Source organism: Saccopteryx bilineata, chromosome 1, assembly GCF_036850765.1.
Source record: "Saccopteryx bilineata isolate mSacBil1 chromosome 1, mSacBil1_pri_phased_curated, whole genome shotgun sequence".
In the NCBI taxonomy this organism is placed as follows: Eukaryota; Metazoa; Chordata; class Mammalia; order Chiroptera; family Emballonuridae; genus Saccopteryx; species Saccopteryx bilineata.
This window is the reverse complement of record NC_089490.1, coordinates 186,393,115-186,418,021: the sequence shown is the minus strand read 5'-3', so window position 1 is coordinate 186,418,021 and position 24,907 is coordinate 186,393,115. Positions and strand designations below refer to the sequence as shown.

Here is a 24,907-nt window from a genome sequence, read left to right as displayed (position 1 = left end):
AATTAGTTATGGTATCTTGAGGAATAAATCCCCCCAATCTGTGGGGGGAATATAAAATATCTCTTTCTCTTTCTTTTAATCTAGGATGATGAAAGACTGACACAGTTTCTACTTTTGTAAGAAACGAGTTAAGACAGAAAAGTAAGCAGTGAGGTCACTGGATTGGTGACAAACCAAGTTCCTCAGCTTCCCCCGAAGTGGCCACTTGTCAACCTTATTCCATTTCACCTCTTTGGACAAAATGGCTCCTGTTTCCACAGGAAAAAATCAAGGAGCTTTTACATTGGTGAAACTTCCCAGGTGGTTTTAATAAACGGAGACTGTGAAAATCTCTATATTTCTTCATGAACAAATTATCACTAGGAGATCTGTCTTTCCCCTGGCAGGAAAGACATCACCTACTCCTAATCCCTTTTAATAGATTTCTTCCTCATTTAAGGCAGGCTTCCATACAATTTCATTTTGTTTCCCCTTCTCAGAAAGCCGTGAAAGCCCTGAAAGACATCTGGAGCATACTCACTCTGCACCATCTGATATAGCTTCCCACCACTGGCCATTATTCTGGTCAACTTGGTAAACCCTAATTTAGATCCACGATGTGATGCTTTCTATATCAGGCTCTGTGAATGCGTTTCATTAAAATAAAACACGGTAGGGAAGCCTTTCTCTAAATGCTTGCACACGGAGGAAGCTTCATCTGTTCCCCTTTCACCATGATGAAAGAGACAAGCAAACAATTTCTGAGTCATTTCCATTCTGACAGGTGAGACGATGAGTGGCAACGTGATGTCTGCCAAGAGCTTTTATCAAGTCGGTTATAACAAATAGTAATAAGTGTAAATAATAAATGGCTGGAATCTTGGGGGAAACGGTGGCAATATGAAACGGTTTTTGATACTTCTGTTGGGGCTCTGCTACTCTTGGAATTCCCTGCCTTCCCAGTAGAGTTTTGGCCTGACAATAAACAACAGTTTAGTACTTTATCTAATCCCAGCCAGGAGGCGAGTTCAACAGCAAGCTTTTGCAGATGTTCACATCCAATAATCTATTCATAATTGATGAAACAGGGAGGTCAGATGTAATGGCTGCGACTGTTCCAGCAACAGATAAATGGTTATTGACAAAACAAGCCAGTGTGGCACAGAGCGCTGAGCAGTGACAGGCAAGGGATGGGCTCCTTAGTGAGCGATGTGGCAGGCGGGCCACACAACACATGAGCAGATGGAGGTGAATGGGAAAGGAGAAGGGAGTTTGCTGAAGGACGGGAAAAGATGGAGACAGGCTTAGGAGGAGAGAATGAAGAGCAAAACCCGGGCGAGGCTGGGGACCTGGGTACACGCGAATGTGCGCGCAGTTCAGAACTGCCTTTGGATACCTGCGCTGTGATCCGGTGTCCGCTTGCTTTCGTGGGCGTGTCTTCGCTCATACAGCAGGCTGTAACACTGGCAGCCTGGGTGATTCTCACACCAAAGTGGATGCAGGGGACGCTGTGGTGGCCCCATCCTCCCACCGGGGAACATTCATTGATACTCCATTTTACATTGTGGAGTCCTTCCTCTCCCCTCCCTCCCACCCATGTTTAAAAAAGAAATCTAGGAGATTCATATATGCAATTTTAAAAATATTTTAAGATAAGCCAAAGATACAAACTTGTGAAGCTAGGAAATTTTTCAAGATGGACTAATCCAGAAACACATGCAGGTTCAAATCAGATTTACTGCAAAGAAATGTGAGTAAACGGTAGTTTTCTTTAATAATAAATAGTAAACGATGCATTCTATTCACCTCAACCTCAGCAAAGACTATAACAAATGCATTAATCCAGGATATATATTTTTTTAATTTTATAAATATTTATTTTAATGGGGTGACATCAATAAATCAGGGTACATATATTCAAAGAAAACATTTCCAGGTTATCTTGTCATTTAGTTCTGTTGCATACCCATCACCAAAAGAGAGATCGTCCTCCGTCACCCTCTATCCAGTTTTCTTTGTACCCCTCCCCCTCCCCCTCCCCCTCTCCCTCCTTTTCTCCCCCCACCCCCCGTAACCACCACACTCCTGTCCATGTCTCTTAGTCTCGCTTTTATGTCCCACCAATGTATGGAATCCTGCAGTTCTTGTTTTTTCTGATTCTCTTATTTCACTCAGCATAATGTTATCAAGATTCCACCATTCTGCTGTAAGTAATCCGATGTCATCATTTCTTCTAGCTGAATAGTATACCATGGTGTATATGTGTCCCATCTTCTTTATCCAGTCTTCTATTTTTTTTTTACAGTGATTAAAAGCCTTTAAGCAAACTCTTGGCCAATACAGCAAGAATCCATAAAAGAGTAGTGTCCTTAACATATTCACCAAGTCCAAGTTGGCCCCATCACCATGTCAAATCCCTGAAAAATGCAACCCAACCACAGTTCAGTCTGTTAGGAGCTGTCACAGGGAGCAGGAGTCCAGGAAAAGTCCACATCCAGGCAAAGTCCGTATGGCACTGGAATTGTTGTCACCATTCCAGTGACAACAAAGTATAGACTTTGCAGCTCATGTCCAAGTCCCAATGACCACTGCTTCTAGCTGGTAATGGTTCAGGTAGACTGGAAAAGCCATTTGCAGCATGCATGGATATGGAGTTTCTGTTCTCCTCTGCCTGGAGAGATGAGACCAGGTTGCTTTTCCCTGGAGCTCTGCAACTGTGGCATGGTAAAGAGAACCTTGGGATACACTAAGCTGGGTGGCAAAGGTAGATTTATAATAGAAGTTGGCAAAAGGGGGAAAGAGAGCTCTAAATTAGGAGTAGGTCCCAGCCTGAAATATGAGTGGGGCATTGAGGTAGGAGGGATAAAGGAAACACTATATATTAAGCAAAGCAGCAGAAAATAGGACTTTCAACACCCACAACAGAGATCTTTGAGGGAAGAATAAAAAACCTGACTATTCAGGCAAAACATAGTTAAGTGGCCCTTGTGCAAATGAGATCAGTTTACCTGCTTCTTGGAAGAAATAACCCTAGGCTCGTCCACAGTGTCGTAGATGGGGCCGACGGCCCTGGGCACCTTCAGCCTTCAGTGGCAAACCCCAGCATTCTGGGCAAGGTTAGGTCATAGGTGGCTGGAGCAGGGCTGGAAGAGACTGAACCCTCCCTTAGAGGAGCGAGGGGGAAGCCTACCTTCCAGTGTCCCTGTTTCCTCACAGCAGAGGCATGTAAGCCTGGCAGGCTTTAGCTCAATGACCTTCCTTTCCACTATTGAAGCAAGACCCATATGGCATCCTATGAGACCCCTTTGGAGCGTTGGAGCCTTTAAGGGTGTATCCTAAAAGCTGGTAGTTCCCCTGATCTCTATTGGGCTTTTTCTGCCTCTAGGTATCTTAAAAGCCATGCTCAGAAGATCTCGCTGAGGTGTTTGAGGATCCCCATCCGCCTATATAAATCTTTTCCATATATCTGGAGCTATTTGGAAAAAGACAAAACAGTGTTATTAGCTGGATCTAATAAAGAAGGTAGTAGTTTGCAGGCGAAAAAGATTTGGTGTCTCCTGTTCATCAGCATTCCAAAGAAATGTAACTTTTTTTTAAGTAAAAAACATGATATGGTAGACCCGTAGGAGTTCCAGGATATGACTACCCCCTCTTAAATTTTTTTTAATTGACTTTAAAATGTTTGCTGAGTACACTTTAATAATACCTTAACTTTAAAGATTGTAAGCATGACAAAATACAGTAAATGCTTTTGCTCCATATGCAGGAGCATTTTCAGTTTAGCCAGTTTAGGAAATCCAATAATAGAACAATGCATACAGACAATGAGCTATAACATGCTTAGCAGCCTCTCCTGTTCTGACAGAGGTTATTAGAGATCCGGAATATGTATCCACTATAATGTGGACATACGACTGTTTGCCAAATAAAGGTATAAGAGTAACATCCATCTGCCAAAGTTGTCCCCGTAGGGGTCCTTGAGAGTTAACTCCAAATGAAGGGGCAGTATAGGACCCCTTGGACAGGATTTCCCAATCTGCCGTGCTGCTTCCTGAGAAAGTTGAAACTGTTTACACCGGGCTGCAGCATTCTGGTGATGAATAGTATGAGACTGACTTGCTCGGTCTGTCATGGTTGCTCCATATAATTTTCTTTTGGGTAGCTTAATCAACAAGGGCATTCCTAGGCCCTGGCCGGTTGGCTCAGTGGTAGAGCATTGGCCTGGTGTGCAGGATTCCTGGGTTCGATTCCCAGTCAGAGCACACAGAAGAAGTGCCCATCTACCTCTCCACCCCTCCCACTCTCCTTCCTCTCTGTCTCTCTCCTCCCCTCTCGCAGCCAAGGCTCCACCGGAGCAAAGCCACCCCAGGCACTAAGGATGGCCCCATGGCCTCTGCCTCAGTCGCTAGAATGGCTCTTGTTGCAACAGAGCAACACCCCAGATGGGCAGAGCATTCCCCCCTGGTAGGCATGCCAGGTGGATCCTGGTTCAGGCGCATGTGGGAGTCTGTCTGACTGCCTCCCCATTTCCATCTTCAGAAAAATACAAAAAATAAGTAAATAAAAGAAAAAATACAACAAAAAAAGAAAAGAAATCCAGGATATTTTTATTGACTGAATAAAATTCAAGATATTTTAACTTAAATAAACAACCAAAATCTTAACATTTCTGTTCCAGAGCTAAGAAATAATGTTTTTCCACAGTTTACTATGTAATATAATAAAATGAAGAATGGTAGAATGAAATGGTAGTTATTATTGCTATTGGTAGTCATAAAGAGGCTTGGGACAGAGATGTTTTAAATATTAATATTGCTAAAATCACTTAAATAAATTTAACACTCTTCAGTGGTTTATTTAGAAGTGTGATTTATTCTCTACTTTGCAACCAATGCCTTTGATCAGTTCTGAAATAACATATGATCCAAAAATAAATGGGCGAAACAAATTGCTGCCACCATTAGTATACTGAACTTTAGTTTTATAGCATAAAGTAGAATATCACCATTAGGTCTGGCATTGTCAAATTACTTATCAACACTAAGAAATGGAGAATTATCGAGCCCAGGAGGACTGGTGGAGATCATGTCCGGAATTGCTTGTTAGGGGCTCAGCTTTCTGAGCTCAGCCATCCCCCCAGCGGGGGTCCCCTTATTTAGCAATTGTGCCCCAGGACTGTCTCTGTGTCTCTGTCCTTGGTCTACCAGGGCAGAAGCTTGTCATCATGTCAGTTTGTATGGACCATATTCTGATCTCCACTTTTGTTTAAGTGACCAGGCTCTTACCATATCTCTTGAGACCAAGTCCCTACCATGTGACCTAGCCCTTGGAACTGTGTCATAGTCTAATTCTTCTTGATTGAATTTCTTCTTGGTACCTGGTTGAGTCCTTACTTATTGAAAGTCTGGAGACCTACCTTGCTGTCATCAATATGCCCATATCAGCAATTCCACTCCTGAAGCCCAGCCCCGTGGCTTAGTGCTTGACACTTACCAATGGTGGTTGCTACCATTCATTTGAGCAGAAACTACATATGCAAGCATTTTATATTTATGGTACATTTAATCTTCACAGGACCTTTAAGATAAATATTAATATTTCCATTGTACAAATGAGAAAAATGAAGTGCAGAGAGGTTGAGTAACTTGCTCTAGAACACACAGTCCTAGAGTTGGAAGAGGAGAAAGGATTTGAACTGGGTTTATTGGATTTTGAATCGTGTTTATTTTGTTCTTAAGCTCAGTGATAGGCCTGATGCTGGATCACCCTGAACAAAGTGCTGACCTAGACCTTCATTTACAGTATGATACCCACAGTTCATGGTTCCCAGAACCCAGTCTCCACTCATCCATAGCAGTACCGGACCCACTGCAGACCCACACGGATAATCTAGATGTTAACTTCCTGTTTGCCCGGTTACAGCTTTGCCTATTATCAGTTGCTATTTTTTCATCATGTGGCCTAATTATAATAGTTAATAATAATTTATAATAGTTAATACAGAGTATTTATTCTGCCATTCTTCAGCCTGCAAAGACCCCTCTTTCCAAGCAGGAATAAATACCTGGCTTTATTTACAACGGCCAACATTCCTTTAGGATCCCAGCCCTTCCCTCTCTGACTTGGAATCCTACTGCTCTGCAGCCCTTTGCTGTTCCTCAGTCTCCTGGCCCCAGGCCTGCCAGTTCCATTGCTGCCTTAGGGCTTTGGCCTCGACCATGACCTCTGCTTGGAACGTGCTTCCCTTAAACACGCTTGGCTAACTCTCTCATCTGCTTCCAGTCTTTCTTCAAATGTCAACTCTCAACCAGGCCTTCTCTGATCACCTATCTAAAATTCCCTTCACCCCATCACTTGCACTGGCCTTCCCAAATCATCCCTCTGTTGCAGCTTTTTCTTTTTTTCTATTGTGTTCATTATCATCAAACATGCCATCCAATTCACTTGCTTATTATGTTTAACCTTCACTAACATCTTTTCCCTAGGGCATGGAACCCCCACAATAATAAATAAGTCTGTCTCTTTTGCTATTGATGATATTTTAAGTGTCTAGACAGAGGCAGATTTAATGGCGGTGCACCAGGCACACGCCCTGGGCCCTGACTTCTGAAGGGCCCTGCAAAACCCCAACTTGATACTTTTTCTAATGTAAGGGGCCCAATATTTTCTTCTGTGCCTGGGGTCTCAACTGATCTCAAATCCGCCTCTGTGTCTAGAACAGGGCACGGCAATTATGTGTTCCCAAACTACATGCTGGATAAATAAATCACAGATTATCCTTAAGACTACAGATATTAACTAGTGTAAGCTTCCCAACACCCCATGAGTAGACATTGATATTTATTGTTATCTCTTTTTTAAAGGTAAGGAAAAAACACATACAGATGAAGCCACTCGGCCAAGGTCCTACAAGAGCTAAGTGATCAGGGAAGGACTTGAACCCAGGCCATCTGATTTCAGAGACAACACTCTTACTGGCCCTCTCTCCCACCTAAGGACCAAGATGGTGTCTAACAATGCTTGATGCCCACATAGGCTGGGCTCAAGTTCTAGCTCCTTTTGATACCACCTGTCCTACTGTCGACCAATATTACAGCAATGGTGTCCTGTCTTTAAGGAAACTGAACTAAGCTTAATGAGTTGTCCAAGGCCAAAGAACTTGGTGACAAACCAGAAACAGAACCCAAGATATCTAACTCCCAATTTGGTGCTCTTTCAAAACCAATTTTGAAGATCAAAGTATTTGCTTGCGTAGTACTTTTCCATCCCCATATAATCTATTAAAATAAACAATTAAAAAGTAATTTTGGCTTTGCACAGTCGTAACAAATATTAATGTTTATTTATATAATATTTTAAAAGGAAATGTTTATTTTTGTAATATCTATGATATTATGAACATATAAAATGAACATAAAAAACAGTCACTCTGCTTTAAGCAAATATAAGCTCATAGGGAAAATGAATATGTTTAATTAAATTTAGGGAAAATGTACAGTTAAATCATTTGCAGTACAATAATAAGGACCAATAAACCATTATCTCTTTACTATTCTATTGGAGTTTTTATCAACATGCTATATTAATAAACAGCATCTTAGTTTTACAAAGCGGGATGCCTGTGATCTAGTAAATCATAGTGGTAGCAGGAATAGCATAATCCTTGCACTAACCCAGCAAGTTATACCTTTATGATTTTATAATACCAACCTTTATTGAGACAGTACAGTATGCCAGATATAGTTCTAAATACTTTCTTTGTATTAATCCATTTAATCCTCAAAACCTCCTATGAGTTAGGAACCAGTGTAATCCTTATAATTCTGTTGATGAGAAAACCAAGGCACAAGGGAGATTAAGTATCTCACACAGGATGAGAAATAGCAGGACCAGAATCTGGAGGCAGGTGAGGTGACTCAGGGGCCATGCTCTTAACCAGTATATTAAACCATGATAAGTTTAAGATGTTAACAGAAAGAATTGAAACCTATAGGAAGGGCCCTATCTCCCTCCCCCTATTTCATTCTATCCAAAAATTATAAACATTCTGCCCTATCAGATTTTTCCACTTACAATCTAACTAACAGTACTATTTATGCATGCACCCTTGCATTTACCAGAAGTTGCTGGCAGACAGTAAATTGGGAGCAAGAGGGGACTGGGGATTGGAGGGAGAACACATTGAACACACCAATTTTGAAAACAAGAACTCTATTATTTTTTCTTTCTACAGTTGTATTAACTCTGGAGCTGCGCACATTTTATTGTCAGCAAGACATCCAGAGAAAACAAGGTAAATTCAACGAAGCAGTTAAGTCATAATTAATGAAGAATCCATGGTACCCTATTATCTGTGCCAATGGCCAAAGAGAGAGAGAGAGAGAGAGAGAGAGGAGATAGAAATGAGAGGTGAGAATTCCTGACATTACTTTCTCTGGGGGACATCCCTAACCTGACCCCACTGCTATCTCCTGTGTTCTCTTACCCCCTGCCTCAAACTGTCCTGACTCTGAACTGGCCCAGCAGCAGTGAGGTGATTTGTCTTTTGTACATTTCATATTATTCAATAATAATTTCTACTGGACAGGAAAGACAAAATGTCATTTATGCCAATTGGTAGTTCTCTGAGCAGAACAGATGAGAATGTTATAAAAAATTGATAAGGGAGATTTGTGATGAGACTCAACAAATGAGCTTACTAACAATACCAGTTGTGTTAGCCATTAGATTCCAGTCTTGGCTCTGCATGCGCTAGCTTTGTGACTGTGGATAGGTTATTTAATCTATGCCTCAGCCTTCTTCATCTGTGAAATGGCAGTAAGGGTACATAGAAAATACTAATAATATCTGCCTGTAAGGGTTCTTGTGAATATTAAATGGGATACATCATGTAAATAATAAAGTTGGTTCAGTTCCAGGCACATTGCACACACAGACACGTTAGTTGTCACTGTTGTTCATGGTGATGCTACTCTATCAGTAGGGCTCAGCTGATTTCATGGGATAAAAACCACCACAATCTAGCTGAGGCAAGAGGGTACATCAGGGACTCAGTGCCACTAGGAATTGCTCTCTCCAGTTCTCATCTCAGTTCCTGTATGCAAGCTTCCCTTCTCAGCCCACCGCCCTCTATGGCTCCGGAGGATCCCAGGTTCACCTTTCATGACAAAGAGCTGGCTCTGATTAGAGAAGACAAAGTTGTCAGGTAAGCAATCTGTTGCCTCAGCTTGTTTAGGGAATCTCTTCTAGAGATTCGCTGGGGTGAGAAGTTGTGGTGGTGGGGACACCTGTAACCCCAAGATCCTAGGACAGGACCATGGCCAGCAGAGGTGACAGTGTAAATGGTGCAACATTTTGGGAAGACTAAGACAATAATGTCCTCCAAATTTCTATTAAAAATGGGCTGTTTTTCTGCATAGCTGCTACTCCTACTGTGGCTCTCTCTTTTAACAATACCATCATACTTTGGATTACTTGAATAATAAACTTCTGATTCATCTTTGTCTCTATCCTGTCTTATACTTTCATCTAGCCAGCCAGAAAAGTTGTAAAATTGTAAAATGTCTGTCAAATGCGTGAGCTACCCCCCCACCACCTGAGCTCATGCCTCCTTTGGAATACTTCAGAAGAGCCTTATAATTGGTCTTCCTTCCTCCAGCCTCTCTTTTCACTTTGTCCTACACACAACTGCCAAGCTGTCTTCTAAAACAAGGCTAGAGAAGAGACCATAGCCAGCAGAAAGGTGACAGCAGGAGCCCTTCCCAGGCCCTTGAAGATCTGAACCCACCATCCTGTCTTTCCAGCCTCTCCCATTTATCTTGAAAAGATCAAGTGCCATCACCTCAATCTTGAAGTAAGAGGAAGCTTTCCTGTGGCTTCTCTAGCTCTTGGTCCCTGTCACAGGTGTGGCATAAGTATGGGTCAGATGTCTATTTCCGTATGGACAATGTGGTCTTGCAGCACAGTAGGTGGGAACCCACTTGAGCATAAAGAAATTGCCCAGACCTGTTATTCAACAATGTGTACCAAACTGAAGTTTAAAGCAGATGACAGTCCATCATCAACACAGTTATTGCCATGCTTGCTCATATGGACTTTGGCCAGATTTACTCCGGATCCAAAAACAATAGGGTTGTATTTTTCTCCCTATTTTGTTGTTTTTTGCTTTATAATTTAAATGCGTATCTTTTCACTTTATCAGTCATCTTTAAAAGCCCTTTATTACTTGTTAAGCATTTAATAACTTTAACATTTTGGGTTGAAATGAACTGCAGAAATGACTAACCACTATTATCAGTCCTGAAGATTTTTACTACGAACAGCCTACTTAAAACATTAATTAAGATCTGTACATTTTAATGGAATGGAAAGAAATCATAGTTTACTTTTTTCCTATTACAAAATCAATATACTGCAGGTCCTCGAATAATGTCATTCCATTTAACATCATTTTATTATACCATTGATGAGATGCTGTGGACGCTGAACTCTGTTTCTATCAATGAGCCAGTGCAAAATTGGTTTTGTAATAGTATGTTGTTTCACTTAAAGTCCTAGAGCCTATTGATGTTATCTGAGGACTTACTGTAGGCAAACTGTAGAAAATTTTGGAAATACAGCTCCATCACTCTCCCCAAATAGAAAATTAAAGTCACTAATAATAACTTTCACAGATAACCACTGAAAACAATCTGGTGTTTCTAGTACTTTCATTTATATGTATATTATATATGCAAGCATATGTATGTATGTATACATATGCAAGCATGGTCATAATGTACACTGTTTTCTACCTTGATTTATTTATTTTTTTGTGACAGAGAGAGAGAGAGAGAGAGAGAGAGAGAGAGAGATACGGGCAGACAGACAGGAAGGGAGAGAGATGAGAAGCATCAATTCTTTGTTGTGGAACCTTAGTTGTTCATTTGTACCATGATTTTTTGCTTAATATTTTGGTAATAGTTTTGTTGCTATAAGATATTTACTCATTGTGTCCTTTTATTGGAGGCATTGTATTATATTATAGGATGCTTAGCAATGTTTAATCAAATTGAACATTAATTTTGTTTCTGGAATTTTCACCATTATAAACTCCACTTGTAACATTGTATATTAAAGTTACAGCTAACTCTCTCCATATTAATAATTATGCAAATAATATCATAGCTAATTGTGTATACACACTAAAAATTATTTGTCGTATATACTCTGAAATTAGTAATTTCTGAGTCAAAAATACGCAAAATTATGAGTCTTTTTAAAATAGAACAAAGTCACCGTTTATTGAATGTTTACTAAATGTCAGGTACATTACTATTTTATCTCATTCAATCCTCACAGCAACTCTGTCACCCCCATTTTACAGATATGTAAAGGGACTCTTACAGAAGTCAGGTGATTGGTCCAGCGAGGTCAGCTGTCAGTGCCCCTCCTGTAAACTCTGCAGCCCAAAGCTGCCGACCCCAGGAGCTGGAACTATCTGTCCAGTGGCTGGGCTCCTGGTACTCTAGAACTGCTGGAGAATTAGTGTCCCCGGAAGCAGCTCTCAAGAAACAAATGATGGGACTCCCTTGTCCCCTTACTGGGATAACTGATCAGTTTCTACAGTTTTTCAGAGTGTTCTAGTAGAACTGAGCTCCATTTGTCCACAGCGGTAACTCGCTGGTGGAACCTCTCCCAAATGGATTATTTGTGCTCAAAGTCACGTCTTGAAGTCTGCTCCTAGAGAAGCCTGAACCGAGACATCCAAGCTGTTCGTCTAAGAGTCCACCACTGTTCACTTACCATGGCACACACTTTTACAGACACTCAAAGAATGCCCTGTAAGCACTGCAAAAAAATTCTGAAAATGCAGTTTTGAGTAAAAATTGTAAGACACATTCAGACTGCAATAAAAAGTATTTTGTAATTAAGTTATTCTGTGTTATTTTTTTGTTCTGAAACTCTTAACACATAGAATTGAGTGACGCGCACCAGCCAGACACACTTTTACCATTGGTCTTAACACATTTTTTATCAATTGTTCCCAATAAATTTGTCTCTTCCCCCCCTCCCCACTCCACCCCCACAGGCCCTCTGCTAATGTGGAGTAGGGCTGGCTCACCACGCGTGGACACAGCCTGGACCTCGCCCCCTCCACGCTCCCCACCAGCCTCCGCTTCTCACCGCAACGCCACTGTCTCAGCCTTGCCAACCTGCCACACTATTTGACTTTCTAATTTTTTGCCTCTAAGTCATTCCTTTATGTAAAAGAATATTAACATTCTCCCTTGAAATGTTCACAAATGGAAATTGTTATGCACACTTGGATAATCAGCGCTTGATTATTCAGGAACTGAACATCATTTTGTGGATTGCTAGGTTTCTTCATTACCTTCCTTATCTTTCTCTATAATTGGCCATCAACATTATCATTTAGGAAAAAGAGAGGGTCAACAGAGAACATTCATGGGAAAAATGCAGATTACTTATGAACTAAACTTATATGCTTATTAAGAAAGGTGGTGGAAATTACTGGGTAAAATAGTGTTTTAGGTATATGATTGAATATGCATGTTATTTTAAAAGTATATTATATGCTATTTTTATTGAGCACTAATTATATTTCATAAGCTCTAATGTCAACATAGCTGTTAATTCAAGATGAAATAATTGTCTATACTACAAATACATTTGAGAATATTTTGGATACGTTTTAAGAGGTTGCATTACATTTTTCTTTCTGAAGTTCCCCCTTTTGTGCGGTAGAGGAAAAATATACAATTTGGCTCAGTCTGGAATGATGAGGTTTGAGCCACACACTATTGCTGCTTAGCAAGTCAAACCCTGTGATCGTCTCCGGATTCTTGCAGGTGTGACGCCTCCTCTTTTCTTGCGGCCTCAAGATCAATGTAAGCTAACAGCTGTGCTGCTGCCTCCAGGTCTGTCGTACAATTAGTCTTCTGATGAACTGTGCAGGTTGCTTTATTGCTCCAGAGAACATTTTCATATGCAAGGCCTTGAACTTTAAGGAGTATACATACATTATGTTCCATATGTCACTATTGTGCCATATAGCTGATTGGAGTACTTCATTTTCAGAGTGTCAAAGTTCATCCTCTTTAGGATGAACTAAATGAAAAAAAAAACTATCTTTTTCTTTATTTTTCTGTCAAAGTGAATAGTGACATTTTTGCACTGTTTCTTAAAATTTGAATGATTTGAAACAAAACTGTAGTAGCTTTGCAAAGTACTATTCTAGCAGCACTTTTTGCAATGAATAATAACAACAATAGTGAAGTTTCGGTGCAAGTGGTATTCCTGATCTCAGAGGGAGCAAGATTAGCTTTCACCTTTCCAAAGAATCAATACTTTTTATTACTACAATATCAGTGTTTATTTTAATTTGGGCAATGGACTTTCTTTTCCTGACATAACACATCTCTATTTCCATGAAAGTCTACATCTTGTAAGTTTTGCCTTATGTATTACTATTTTTAAAAGTATAGATTATTATTTTTTCTTTTTCTGTAACTTTTTGCCATTTAAATCACAAATACTATAATTTATCAGACAAATACCATTATGAATTCCTTATTTAAAAAGGAAAAACCACACGTGCTATTTTCTAAGCTGTAACATTGAGAAGAAAGAGAATGATCAGTAAAGTTTAACAGAAGAAAAGTGTTTAAAGAGAGTTAAACTTATTAATGAAGAAATTAAAAAAAAACATTCAATTTACCAAGATTCTGGTCTGCAAACAATCTCTGCTCCAAAATTTTATATATAGTTGTTATGGAAGGTTATCTGTTTTAATGTTTTAGAAAGATTATGACTTTAAATACAAAGATAATACATAGCGGCAAAATCATTAGTAAAACATTTTAGACTTTCATAATCTCCGAAATATTAAAACACATTTTATGAACTACTTAAAGTGCTGCTTTTCAAGTAAGATTAACTGTTCAAAAAGGTATTAAATAATATCAGATATGGAATCCATGCATATACCATGATTGCTTTATAATTACGAGTAACATAATTTTATGCAGTTTGAAAATAAATCCATTTTTAAAAATAAAGAAATATGACTATTTTTATATATAATTTTATTTTTTAATGGGGTGACATCAATAAATCAGGATACATATATTCAAAGAAAACATGTCCAGGTTATCTTGTTGTTGAATTATGTTGCATACCCATCACCCAAAGTCAGATTGTCCTCTGTCACCTTCTATCTAGTAAGAAATATGACTATTTTCTGCTCATGTCAGTGTGTTTTCTAGTCCTACCACCTGTCTTCTGCTTGTCAGATAGTGGGTATTTTGAACAATTTTCTACTTAGTAAATGTTCTGAATGAAAGGGAAGTCAGCGCTACTCGTGCCCTGGTGGGAGGGAGTGTGGAGGGAGGAGGAAGCTAAACAGAGGTCGGAGTGGCAATAATTGGGGAAAACGGGGTCACTCACAGCAGCTCCTTTCAGAGTCTCAAGGAGACTGTCTGAGGTGGGTCACGGGACAAAAGGATAAAGTGGATAAAAACTCGGATGCAAAGCAGAAAACGATTGCTGAGCCCTGCGCTTACACCTGAGGTCTCCGGGGGCGGTGAGCCCTCCTTAGCACAGGTCGCAAGCCGAGCAGAACCACACAGCACCGGGAGGTGGTTGGCTGCAAGCAGTACTGTCTGCGTGCTTCCTGTAAGGACACAACCAGTACCTCCTGCGAGAAGGCAGCCATGATTTCCTCCGTTTAAGTGTCTGAGCTCCCCTGGGACACTGTGGCCATTAAATGAGAACAAAAGGCTCTATTTTAGGTACTGATTCCTAAAGCACAGGTAGAGACAACCTCTATTTAATGAGTAGTGAATAACTCATCCTTTTATAAACCAATAAATACTCAAATTCCTCTTTTTTATGCATACATCCTTTTTTTAACTGAAGGAAAGATTATTAATAAGCCAATAATAAAAAGTTTTCCACAAAATGTTGGCTTATCATATTTCCATTATAAAAATATGTGCCAACACAAAGATAAATTTCAGCACTATATAATCCACATACGTTAAATTTAGTAAATTACAGTTAAGAAAAATATAAGTATAAAGCAGACACTTTGAAAACATACTCAATAAAAGTTATTTACTGGAGTATCATTGTTATCACTATTCAGTGCTAAGGATATCATAGCCTGTAGTAATAACAATATCTTACAGTTGAAAACTGTTTATAATTTAAAGGGTAAACAGACATTTTTTTTTTCATTTGATCTTCACAAAGGTGCAGGGAAGCTGCCATTGTCATTCTTACTCGAATGTCCGAGAAGTTATATGACTAACCTAAGGTTTACAGTTTGGACATGGCCGACGGGACTGAGATCCACACCCTTCAGCTCACAGTGTCGCATGTTTTTCTACACCTCACTTACCTCCCACAGAAAGACCATACCGCAAAACATACTGTCAGCCTGACCTGTGGTGGCACAGAGGATAGAGTGTCGACCTGGAAATGCTGAGGTTGCTGGTTCGAAACCCTGGGCTTGCCTGGTCAAGGCACATATGGGAGTTGATGCTTCCAGCTCCTCCCCCCTTCTCTCTCTCTGTCTCTCCTCTCTCTCTGTCTCTGTCTCTGTCTCTCTCTCTGTCCTCTCTAAATGAATAAATTTAAAAAAAATTTTAAAAAACGTACTGTCAGTTCAAACATTTGACATTCAACAATTGGAGAGCTAGATGCAGTTGAACTATATTAGAGAAAGTAAAGATGCTTTTTTTAAAAACATTTAAAAACAATTTTTAAAATTTACTCATTTCAGAGAGTGGGGAGAGAGAGAGACAGAGACAGAGAGAGAGGATGGAGGAGGAGCAGGAAGCATCAACTCCCATATGCTCCTTGACCAGGTAAACCAGACGTTTTGAACTGGTGACCTCAGCATTCCAGGTCAACGCTTTATCCACCGCACCACCACAGGTCAGGCAGTAAAGATGCTCTTTAACATGTGATCTAGTTCCTAAATACCTGCTCCCAATACCTTTGACTGTAGAGACATCTTCCTACAACATTTAACATTTTCTCCTATGCTATCGTTTTGGTAATGGTTGAGCTTAAAATGAAAAGCATAAATCACGATTTTGTAAAAGTAAAAGGCGAAAGATTTATGCAGTCTGAAGAGAAACGAGAGTATACGATTTTGTAGACATATGACCATCTAGCACTCTGGAAAATAATTCTTCTATATACATTATACAGTATTTAGGGTTTTCTATATACATATTAGACCATATGCCACAAACTCTGCACACATTTTCTTAATTCTCACAAAGCTGTGCCAAGTTAGGGGGTAGTATTATCCTCATTTTATAGATGAAGAAACTAATGCTCAGGAAGGTTAAGTCGCTTGTGCAATGTCACATGAGGAGGTGGCATTCCATCCTTCAACAGTTGGATTTTAAAGCTCATCACCATAATCATTTTGTGTCTTTTCACTACAAAGACTTAAGTATATACCCTAAAGGTCATGCTGAGAGTTCCTTATTTGAGAAATATTAGTATTTACCGCCTTTACTCCATGCAGACTTGTTTTGTGTGTGTGTGTGACAGAGAGAGAGAGAGACAGAGAGAGGGACAGATAGGGACAAACAGACAGGATGGGAGAGAGATGAGAAGCATCAGTTCTCTGTTTCAGCTCCTTAGTTGTTCATTGATCGCTTTCTCATTTGTGCCTTGACCAGAGGCTACAGCAGAGATAGTGACTCCTTGCTCAAGCCAGTGACCTTGGGCTTAAGCCAGTGACTTTGGGCTCAAGCCGGCAATCATGGGGTCATGTCTATGATCCCACGCTCAAGCCAGCAACCCAGCAGTCAAGCTGCTGAGCCTGTGCTCAAGTCAGTGACCTCGGGGTTTCAAACCTGGGTCCTCTGCAGCCCAGTCTGATGCTTCACCCACTGCGCCACTGCCTGGTCAGGCTCCGTGTAGACTTCTAATAATCACAGATCTGACTGCAGATGTGAGCGTTTGTATCCATCCCAGGTAACTAGCCAAATACCATGATACCCGATAAAGTGGCTCCAAGCTGTCTTGTGTGTTTCCACAAAGCCAAAGAAGACAGGAAAGGGTGAAAGTGCAGCTACAAAGAAGTGACTGTTCTACAGACAGATCGATCCAGACCATATATGTTAGAAGGTATGGCCCATCAGAAAGATTTATCACATCATCATACACAGCAGATGGACAGAACTTTGTAGAGCTGAAGTATTTGAAATAATGCACAAAGGACCTAAATACAAACAGAGCCTCAGAGAACCACTTTCTTGGTTTCTCCTTTGCTTTCGCTTCTTTACTTTCTTTCCCTCTCTCTCCTTTCATTATTTTTTCTTTACATTTTTTTCCCTTCTGACATGTACTTTTCAAGAGTCTGTCATACATAGTGCAAGAGAATAAATGATGATTAAAGCAAGAGTATTTGCCTGTCTTCACTTAGCCTACTAATTCTGGCACGGCTCTCCCTTACCAATCTCACCCACAGTCTCACCCCTACTGGGTTTAATTATGCAAAGCCGAGTTATACATTTGGGGGGAGAGTCAGGATATACAAGTACAAATAAGCCTGCTGAAAGAGGCACAATTTCTAGACCTGAGAGAAGGTGAAGGAGAGAGGGCAGGAAGAGGAGTGATTAACCCGTGTGTGGAATACACGGGAAACTTTGGGGTTTAGGGAGAGACATGAAGATTCTGGCTTCAGAATATCTAGAGACAGACAACCTGGAAGCTTCTTTAAACAGAAGAAGAGAGGATTTAAAAGAAATGTTGCTTTGAGTTAAGAATTTTATCTCTCTCACTGCTCTTTGAGGACAAGGAAGTAGAAATTGAAGCCACTTTTCTTTGGCTTGCTGGATTTTTATTTTAATATGATTCTTCTTTTCGTATTTTATTCTGGTTGCATAATGGTTTCAGTGGTAGGTAAAAGTCTTCACTTGTAAAAGTGACCAAGAAGAAAACCCGCTTTATGAAAGTTCCTGTGGACTCTGCCCAGGCATTGGGAAGAAGGCAGGATCGTCATTTGGACGAAGAGTCCACCACCACCAAGAACAGACGACTCTAAGGGAGAAGGTAATGTACTAAAGGAGAAAGGAGCTGAACAGGAATAACTACAAGCATCATCTCCCCTCACAGTTTCTGTTAGCTAAACATTACAAGTCAAGTAAATCATTTGTGGGCTGGGGGTGGGGTGGAGGGACTGAGCAAAAATGAAAAAAAAAGAGAACAATCTGGACAAGGACAGCTGTGTGGTGATTGCTGGGGGTGGGGGCGCTCAGGGGAGGTGGAGAGGGTCAAGGGGGCAAACGGTGATGGAAGGAGACTTGACTCGGGCAGGTGAATACAATACAATACACACATGATGGGTTGTGGAATTGTGCACCTGAAACCTGTATAATTTTGCTCATCAGTGTTACCCCAAATAAATTCAATAAAATAAATAAATCATTCTATGTTATAAATGCCCTCCTATATAATGATTTTATCTTTGTTTACATCTATTGAGTTGAAAGAATAAATAAAATTTAATTACATTTACTTAGTGAGACTCTAGGAATATCATTTTATAAAAATTATATATATTTATATCCACTTTATGAATAATCCATGAGTTATTAGAATTAATTAATGTCAACTATTTTTTCTGACATATTATTCAGTACAATCTCTATGGGATGCTACTGATGAGACTAGAGGTTTAGGGTAACCTTGTACATACAATAACACCAATGTTAGATGCGTTCTAAGCTATTATAAAGATGTCATGTACACAACTCCAGCTACTGTTTTATATATGAAATAATTACATAATAGTGCACGTGAGCAATCTCATACTATAATATATGAAACATCGATAGGATGAACTTTGCTTTCACAGGATAATTTTTGGTAGTCTGCATTATTGCTACATAAATAGGAAGTAAACACCTCAATGAATGTCCTAAAGCTTGAGTAAAGGCAGCATCCCTAAGATTTTTAAGTGGATTAAAGGATTAGAGAGGAAGAAAATTCACACATAAAAACAGAGTGCTAAGGGAGGCCCTTCCTTTTCCTTCAAACAACTTCATAGTTGCAATATTTGATTGTGGAAGCTTGTCCAACTTTGCACAGGTATTAAATGTGATTTTTAGTCAAATACAGGGCTGGGCAAAAGTAGGTTTGCAGTTGTGAGTACATGAAACAGAGTTTGTTCTTCTACTATTTATTTATTCATCATTGTATTCTTTATTATTATTACTATTAACCTACTTTTGCCCACCCCTGTATTTTTTTTTCTCTGAAACCTTAGGTCTTCACAAAATACATTTAACTTCTAAAATTCAGAATTTACTCTACTTGAACATTTACAGGTCTAAATTGATGATGGCCAAAGGGAATGACTATTGCTTTTCCCAGCACCTGACATATGCAGGTAACATTCTCCTCTTCAAATGTCAGGGTCTCCATAACCTCTCACTCAGGTTTACTAGAGTCACTCTCACATCTCTTCACCAAACACCTTTCCTCATTAGGACAGGTATTTCAGCCCTAAATAAATCCATTATTTGATTTTAATAAATTAATTTATTAAACATCTCTGTTCTATCATCGAGTAAAGAACTTTATATCAGCAAGGAATGGATGATCAAACTACATTCATGTACTTGCTAACATATTCTTCTATAGCATGCAGTAATCATGTATTAATAAGTTAAAGCCTTTAAGTAAAGATACATTAGAAAAGTTTCAAAATCTCTTCCGTTTCTGACCTGTCACCAGCCTCACCAAAGGTCATCAAAAACTCCATGTTGCTTAAAAAATTAGCTTCATATTCCTCAACAAAGCATTCCATATTCTCCAACCCACAATAAGATTATAAAAAGGAATCTTAGAATGAGACAATCCCTTAAGGAATGTTTAGAAGTCATGCAGGAAGAGATCAATAAACTTGATCACATATATATCTCAATGTTCAGCATGGAAAAATTTCAAAAACAAAGTGAAAAACAACAACAATGACCTGCAATGTATTCATAATACATATAACACATATGCCTAATTTCCTCAAGATAGAAATAGCTCCTGAGGAAGCAGGCATCTTCATTTATTGTTGTAGGAATGTAAACTGGAGAAGCTTCCTTGAAAGAAAGTTTATATATAGAAATATAAATTCATCTCCTCTCAACATTTCTACCTCTAGGAGTTCATTCTATAGATCATCCCCCACTTTGGCACAAAGTGATTCACTGCTACACCCTTTACTATAAAAACAGATTGGACATAACCTAAATTTAACCATAGGAAATGATTAAATCCATTATGGTTTAATGGTATCAAGGGATATTACGAGGTTCTTTTAAAAATGAGGCATGTCTATATGCATTAGTATGGAAGACGATTCATTTTGTAAACAGCATAGGACAGACAGATGAATACGCACTTATATTCTGTCTACATATGAATATTTTTGGAAGGATAAACCAGAAACTTTTAACTGTATTTCAGAAAACAACGGTGACACTGAGTATAGGGGTGGAAGGAAAATTCACTTTTCACTGTAATTTCTTGTGTTGATTGCATTTTCCACTACAGAGAGTGAGAGAACATGCAAGCTATTTTTTTCTCCTAATTTTCCAACTTGCTCTCATACTGTACCTTATCTTGCATCAGACAACTCACTGCCTCCCAAACACACTGGCTATATGCATGGTGAGTGTGTGAGTGTGTGAGCGGCTAATGTCCCATCATCCTCGACTCTCACGTTCTGCCTGTAAAAGTCCTGCTCTTCAAAAGCTCTTCCCTGCAACTTTCCTGATCTACAGTGTTGGAACCAACCACTCTTACTGGCACTCAGAGAACCCCTGTCCACTGAATTGTGGTTATGTTACAGGTTGTCACCCTCATTACATTAGCTCCTAAAGGGGAGTGTACATCTTGTTGGCCTATGTGCTCCCTATGGTACCCGGATCTTGGCTTTACTGAATGCATACCATTAACTGAGAAACATTAAGCAGAAGTCATCTAGAAAAACCTGTTTTCTATGATGATCCAATTTTAAGAGTAATAGAGAAAAACAGCTAGCCCAAATATAGGAATTCTCCTTAGTATGAATGTCTAAATAGTAAACAAGAAATCCTCAAAGCTGAAAATAAAGACAATTCTGCACAGCAAATAGGATTATTACAAGATGTATGTGAAATGAAATAGGGAGCTATGCTTTAAATATATTAGTGGTTAAGAGGAGGATGGAAAAATATTTCATTTATAATATAGAAAAGATAGCTCTTGACATGTACTTTTAGCCAAACTTACCCAGCCTGTATATAAAATCGGCTGCTTCTCACACCTCACACCTCACACCCACCCCTACACTACATACAGGTCCACGGCAACGCAATTCACTCTACTGCTTAATAGCCACAATCTTTCCTAAACAAACTTTTATCAATCAAATAAGGTCACAGTAACTTTTTTTCCCCTATTTATGTTTTGCTGTTATTTCCACCCGCTTCCTCTTGTCTTTGGTCATATGAAAGTATAGACTCCATATGCAGTCACATGACTCTATAGATTTAATTTTCATAGCATCTAAAGCACTTCATGGTAATTGACTATGCACTACCTTCTCTAAACAATAAATCTAATATTTTTGTGCCTCTAGAATATTGCTATTGTGCTTTCAGTCTCTATAAATAGGCACACTGACAGCAGGTCTAGTTCTTTTGGCCTCATAACAATATACAATGAAATGAAATGAAAATCTAAAGGGGCAACAACGAAAAGTTTACTTTCACTTACAGTCAATGCCGTTTCATACTCTCCAGCAGCCAAGTGTGCTAAGCCCAAGTAATAGCAAGCTTCTCCCTCCATCTTCTTGTCATTTCCTAACGTGAAAATGCAGAAAAACTATCATGGCGTTCAAGAATTTATTACATAATGTTTGCTTTTTAAGACAGTATATAACAAAGTATATACAAAGTATACTCATTTATCCCCAATTCCTGAAATCTAATTGTATGCTGTTAAAAAAAAAAAAAAAGTCTGATGTTAATACAATGCGCCTGGATCACAGATGTCGAAGTGCATCAGCGATATAATTATGAGCAGTTATCATACACAGACCTGCATTACCACTTTGAGGTTCAGATACAATTTCTATACTGGTCCAGCATGCAAAGACCTAAGTGTCCAGCATAGCTGTCACTACATACATCAAATAACTGGTAAAGAGAACCAATGTTACAAGGCGCACAAACACACATACACAAAACTGACATTTGGATAATTCTCTAGCAGGGCAGATAATTTGAAAATTAAGGAACTGTTTTCTTGATTAGGTTCGATTTCAAAGCTATTGGTTAAAACTTGAGTGAGAATGACTGACAGCTTGGCTTGTTGGTACAAAATTCCATGCACGTTTTAAATTCCAAACTCATTTTCTTTGCTAATAACTGGTGATACCTTTTATCATCTTTCCACAAGGAATTTAGCCTTTCCAATTTCTGTGAAATGTGTTTTATTTCAGGAACTATAAAATTCTTCTTTCCAAAAGCAGAATGTGCAAAAACATGTAGTCCAATAAGACCTACATCATACCATCTCATTAACACACCACTTATTTATATTTAATATACTAAATTTATACCATGTAAATCTAATATATATACTTACAAAAACCATTAAAGATTCTTTTATCTAAAATATTTCACCTATTGATTTTTAAAGAGAGGAGCGAAAGAGAGAGAGGTTGGGTGGGGAGAGGAGCAGGAAGCACCAACTCACTGTAGTTGCTTCCCATATGCGCCTTCACCAGGCAAGCCCAGGGTTTTGAACCGGTGACCTCAGCGTTCCAGGTCAACACTTTATCCACTGCACCACCACAGGTGTCCTGGATGGGCAGAGCATCGCCCCCTGGTGGGCATATCAGGTGGATCCCAGTCGGGCGCATGCGGGAGTCTGTCTCTCTGCCTCCCTGCTTCTCACTTCAAAAAAATTAAAAAATTAAAAAAAAAAAAAAAAAAGATTTTACTCCAGCAGCATGGATGGTACCAGTGATCCAGTCTAGGTAATTTTAACTCTAAACATTCAGCTGGGCATTGACTTTTCCTCTGGTAGAGGCTCTGGGGTGAGACTAGGGAAGAGAACGATGGGGTGGAAGGGAGAGCCAGGAAGGAAAGCTGCCCTTTGACAAAAGGTCGGTTCGATGTGACTTGTACTTGCTGTGGTAAATGGCGGCTGTGTGGGGCACCCACAGCAGCATGTGCTGGCGTGTCATTGTCACTGCATCTCGTTGGGTGAAGGACATCACAGCAGAGAGGAGGAGAGAAAGAAAATCTGCCCTTGTGGATAAAAAGACTTTGAGGTGGCTAATTTAAACAGCTGGATCACATCAAATGCTTTTTCCTTTTTTTGTTTTTTTGTGACAGAGACAGAGAGAGGGACAGATAGGGACAGACAGATAGGAATGGAGAAGGAGGAGAAACATCAATTCTTCATTGCAGCACCTTAGTTGTTCATTGATTGCTTTCTCGTTTGTGCCTTGATGGGGGGCTACAGCAGACAGAGTGAGTGATCCCTTGCTCAAGCCAGCAACCTTGGGCTCAAGCTGGTGTGCCTTGCTCAAACCAGATGAGCCTGTGCTCAAGCCAGCAACTTCAGTTTCTTGAAGCTGGTTCCTCTGCATCCCAGTCTGACGCTCTACCCACTCACTGCACCACCTCCTGGTCAGGCTCAAATACTATTTTTAAAATAGGATTTCAGCATGAGAACTTTTGCTGCTTATTAGCAGAGACAAAGTTAAGATAAAGTGAAAGCAATAAAATAAGGGAGAAAAATGTCAGCACTATTAAAGCTAAGTGACACATAAAGCAAAAAGAAAAATGGTAAAATACTCTTTATAATGTGTAGTTTGAGTGGGTTGAATTAATATGGGCTTTGCTCTCTAAATCAATAAACATTTATTTTTTAAAAACATGCTTTTATTTTGAAGACTCTACGAACCATCCTTTCTTTGTGAACTACCTTCCAATTTTGTAAATGTGAACCCAAAGTAAAATACCTTTTCCTAATTGATAGGACACATTGAAATGCCACATAACTTTCCAGGTAACCAAAGTGAGCTGCTGAACTGGATCCGTGTTTACCCCTTTGGGGAAGGTACTAGATCATCATTTATTCAAAAGCAGTTCATGCAATGAGATGCATCTTTCAGTGTGTGTGTGTGGGGGGGGGTATCCTATAGGTATTCCAGCCAATATTATTCTCTAGAGAGAATAAGCTGTTTCTTTTACTATTTAGAAAATTAAAATTCTGCCCCCCGAAATCAGTCTTGCTTATTTCAAATAAGCCATCTATAACTCCAGTAGAGCAAATATATCCACAAGCCAGTAAACTTCAGGTCAAGAGCATAACTTCTATCGTTTTTCCTTAATGAAAAGGCTACTCTATTAATAAATTACTATATGGTAATAACATATCCTTCCATTGCACGAAATGACAGCTTATGAGTAAATGCTCCACATTTTAAAAATATTTTATATATACACAAATAATGCAGAATATCAAGGATCAGCTTTCACAAAAGTGTTTTCACTATTGTGAACCCACAGACGCTAATCACCCGGGGGGCTTTTGCTAACCTGCAGATTCGGATGCTCCAGGTCCCAGGAGGGGTCTGAGCTGCTGCTTTTCTTACAAGCTTCCTGGCAATTTTGATGCTGCCCCCCCATCCCCCGCCCAAAGCCACATTGCGATAGGCAAGCAGCTAAACTATGATGGAGTTCTATTCTCTTGTTACTCCTAACCCAGTATTTACCATATCTTCCCTTTTACCTGACAATGGGGAATTTACAAACAATAAAAGATCTCTCAGACTGTAACATAATAAGACCTTAAACACACAAACACACACACTCACCCCCACCCCCACCCCCAAAATACA

At 39.5% G+C, this 24,907-nt stretch overlaps 1 protein-coding gene across 1 annotated transcript in view; it reads right to left on the bottom strand.

The window, feature by feature from the left end:
* The window catches only part of TTC29 (tetratricopeptide repeat domain 29), a 116,605-nt gene that overhangs the window by 35,986 nt on the left and 55,712 nt on the right, over window positions 1-24,907 (bottom strand). The window contains exon 7 of the mRNA XM_066253457.1: window positions 21,766-21,851. Within this exon, the coding sequence (XP_066109554.1) occupies window positions 21,766-21,851 (86 nt within the window). The remainder of the gene's footprint in view (window positions 1-21,765; window positions 21,852-24,907) is intronic.